The 3,727-nt window shown below is 55.1% G+C and overlaps 1 protein-coding gene across 1 annotated transcript in view; it reads left to right on the top strand.

Moving 5' to 3' along the window:
- Positions 1-300: 300 nt before the first annotated feature.
- LOC107300921 (ubiquilin-4-like) overlaps positions 301-3,727 on the top strand; it is a gene marked incomplete at its 5' end in the record, with an annotated part of 7,334 nt that continues 3,907 nt past the window's right edge. Inside the window, 4 exons of the mRNA XM_015830202.1 lie at positions 301-545; positions 1,225-1,487; positions 2,873-3,031; positions 3,583-3,710. Of these exons, the coding sequence (XP_015685688.1) occupies positions 301-545; positions 1,225-1,487; positions 2,873-3,031; positions 3,583-3,710 (795 nt within the window). The remainder of the gene's footprint in view (positions 546-1,224; positions 1,488-2,872; positions 3,032-3,582; positions 3,711-3,727) is intronic.

The raw sequence follows: 3,727 nt of genomic DNA, 5'->3' as shown, positions 1-3,727 counted from the left end.
CTCCTTAGTTTTTTAGGTTCCTTCTCTCCGTGATTATTTTCCGTCTGTGGCTCCACCAGATCGCCTGTTTTCCCCTGGGAAATGATAAATACAAAGCTAAGATGATGTTAGGGTAATGAAATGTCTGCAAGAAAACAACCAAGTTCAGAAAAGCACCAAGGATTTCTCACAAACCTGAGTTTGACACTTCCCCCCCCCCCCTTGAACGGACTCCTCATCCCGCCCCCGTTTGGGACCTCTTCTCCTTCAGCCAGTGGTTGCCTCCCCAATGGTGATTTTCGTGTCTTGCTTGATTTGTAGGGTGCAAGAACCTCCCGGGGTGACAGTGGCTTCCCCTCCGGTCCCCTCCGCCACTGCTCTGCCTGCCACGGGGGTAGTTCTGGCCCCTTCCGCAGCTCCTGCTTCACCTGCGGCCCCCTCCCAGCCATCCACCTCCAGCAGCAGCCTTTCAGACGTGGGAAACAGCAACTGGAGGAGCAGCGCTTTGGGAGGCACGCCGGGGTCAGCAGGGGAAGGAATGCCCAGCGGCGCCACCTCCATCCTGTGTAAGTAAGAGATCTCTTCACTGGCAGAGCTCTTAGAAAGCAGCTCGGGGGGGCAGACACTACTTCTTGCGGGGTCTGAGTTGCTAGTGTCTCAGAGGCCTACGGCAGGGTCATCCATCCAGAGGCGGCAAAAAAAATGATGAGGGACCGGCTTTCAAGTACCTATAGACAGGAGTGATGGATAGACGGCCAGATGTTCAGGAGTTGGTTTGCCTGCTTCTCCTTAAGCTCTATTCCAGACCAGATCTGGGTAGTCAGCCCCAAGCCTGCTGTCAGACCTGCCCCTGTCAGATCCCTTAGGAAAGAAAGACCCTCGACTCCATTTGGGTGAAGTGATGGGTTCTTTTACTAAAAGTTGATGTCTGCAGCAAAGTCAGGCTAGAGCGAAGATTCCCCCATTCCACTCTCGGGGGGGGGGGCTGGCCTTGAGTGCTGGCACAAACTGGTTCCGTGCCTCTCTGGTCTTTGTCAGCCTGTCATTCCCCCCTCCCTATTTCCCATCACATAAACCCCCTTGCTTGTTTATTGCCTATTTGTCCCCCCTTGCCCCCTCCCTCCTAGCCTTTGACGGCAGGATGCCGGCAAGGTGCCAAACTGAAGATGGCAGAGCTGACACCTGCTTCCTTCCTTGGAGGTCGTTGTCTGAGCTGCTGTTCCTTTCCTCCTTGCCCTTTCCCAGCCGGCTTTGGGGGCATTGCCGGGCTTGGCCACCTGGGGATGGGCTCGGCAAACTTCATGGAGCTCCAGCAACAGATGCAGCGGCAGCTGATGTCCAATCCGGAGATGCTGTCCCAGATCATGGAGAACCCCTTGGTCCAGAGCATGATGTCCAACCCAGACTTCATGAGGCGGACGATCACGGCCAACCCCCAGATGCAGCAGCTGATGGAACGGAACCCAGAGATCACCCACATGCTGAACAACCCCGAGCTGATGCGCCAGGTGGGCACCTTCTCCCTTCTCCTTGGGCTTGTGGGATTGGCTGCCTTTGCAGGTAAGACCAAGGCAGGTGTGAGGAGCACGGCCCGTAAGCGTCCCTCAGCTACAGCAGTTGGCGGTTCCCAACCAACACGGGAGCTTCTCTGCGCTGTTGATTGGTTTGTGGCTCGCGGGTGGTCACATGATCTCTGCTCCCTGCCTTCTCCTGACAGGGGAAGCATCTTTGGGGGGCTACCTGAAGCAGAGAGGAAGGAGGGGACATTTTCAGCAGGGCTTGCACAGCGAAAAGGAGCTTGTGCCGATCCGCCAGTCACACAATGCCTTGCTGGGGAGGAGAGGGGAGGGGCAGCAGGCCCTCAAGCTCACCCTTTGGCAGCCCGCAGGGTTGGAAGGCCCGTGCTGCAGACGCCCTGGCGATTCAGATCGGCCCTGATGCAAGGCTGCCCTCAGCAGTGGGGAATTTCACCCCCTAGGAAAGTCTGGGTGGTGCTGAGTCCCACCTCTGGGCTGGGAGCCCTTGAGAAGCTCGTTGGAAGCTCCTGAGAAGCAAGTGAGATTCGATTGGCTGGCTGAAGTGCCGTGTGATGTGGGGCAGACTGGGCGCTGGCTCAGAGTGGCTGTGATGGTTTTGTCTGTCTCTTGGATGACTCCTGCCAGGTGGACTTAGTCAGTCAGGCGGTTGGAGAAATAGATGGTGTGGAATGCTTTGCGTCTCGGGGCAGAGCTTTTGTGTGGAAGCCTTTCGCGGCCTCACCCTCCTGTGTCTGGGTGGGCGTCTGCGCTTTGGGGGATGTGATGAATGGATCAGGCTGGGTGGAGGAGGAGTTCTCCCCTGTGGGCTTCAGCCAGGTTGATTGTTCTTCTTTCTTGGTCCATCTTCCCTGCTTCCTCCACATTCTCCTCCCTCAGTGGGGAAAACGTTGGGCTAGCGCTGGGCTGGGCAGTCCAAGGTTCAGGTCCTCCTGCAGACCAGCTAAGGGGTGAATGAATCGTGGTTTAAGATCCTGACCAGCCATCTTTCTGTCCAGCCTCTTTCCAGAAGCAGAGCAACAGGTGCAATTGCTTTTCCAAACAGGATTTTGTACCTATCCTGTCTGCTTGGACCCTAATTTCTGAGTTTGGCTCTGCCTTGCTTGCTCGTTTTTCAGTTGCTCTGCCCCCAACTCCAGACCAATGATGGTGAATCCTTGCTTTTTCCAGACTCTTAGGAAAGAAGTGAAGGCTGTATTTAATTAATTAATGTAATATTTATGCCACCCACCTCCCCCCACAAGGTGACTCTACTTCGGCAGTGTTGGCTGTCCGTTGTGCCTCACGCCACAAAAAAGGCAACGCCAAGCAAGGTGGCTGCCTCCTGGTTGGCTCAGATCCTCTGTCTCTCTCCTCAGACCATGGAGTTGGCACGCAACCCGGCCATGATGCAAGAAATGATGCGCAACCAGGACCGAGCCCTGAGCAACTTGGAGAGTGTTCCCGGAGGGTACAGTGCCTTGCGGCGCATGTACACGGATATCCAGGAACCGATGTTCAGCGCTGCCAGGGAACAGGTGGGCATGGCTGTGCTTTGCGGAGTGCTGTTTTCAACTGCTAATTAGAACAGCAGCGTCTTAATCATGACCAGCAGGGACTCACGGCTTGGGCGTCTTTTAAAGTTGCACACAGTTGTTCCTTGGGGAGGATCATATATTTGTGTATCCTTAAGAACTCAGGTGAGTGGGAATCTTGGGCCTGTTGGCTCAAATATGGGTTGTAATGAAGGCCCAGTTTGTTGTAGCCTGGAATGGCCTTCAGAATTGCAAATGCACGAGTAGCCGACCTTAGCTGCCTTCCTCGGTGGTGGCTCTCGTGATCCAGGAGAGGGCCAAGGTGAGTTTTACCTGATGTTAGTTGATCTGCAAACCTGCTCAGGAAATGGATTCTGCTTCTGCTTTACAGGATCCGATTGCAAACAGATTAGCCAGATCCCACAGATTTGTAGATTTCTCTAAAGAGAAAACTTTCTGATCGATCCTTGACCTGCTGCTCTCCCATCAGACCTGCGAGCAGGCAGCCCTAAGAGAGGAGGCACGAGTCCTCTGCCATTGTCTTCTCTTTCTAGTTTGGCAACAATCCCTTCTCTGCGCTCACTGGGAGTTCGGACACCCCAAACTCCGAGCCTCTGCGGACGGAGAACCGAGAGCCGTTGCCCAACCCTTGGAATCCCGTTCCCGCTTCTCAGGGCCAGGAGCCGGAGAACGAAGGAA

The sequence above is a fragment of the Protobothrops mucrosquamatus genome, unplaced genomic scaffold, assembly GCF_001527695.2.
Source record: "Protobothrops mucrosquamatus isolate PMUCROS unplaced genomic scaffold, P.Mucros_1.0 scaffold9128, whole genome shotgun sequence".
NCBI classification, from domain to species: Eukaryota; Metazoa; Chordata; class Lepidosauria; order Squamata; family Viperidae; genus Protobothrops; species Protobothrops mucrosquamatus.
The sequence above is the reverse complement of the archived record's forward strand: the minus strand, read 5'-3'. Positions and strand labels throughout refer to the sequence as shown.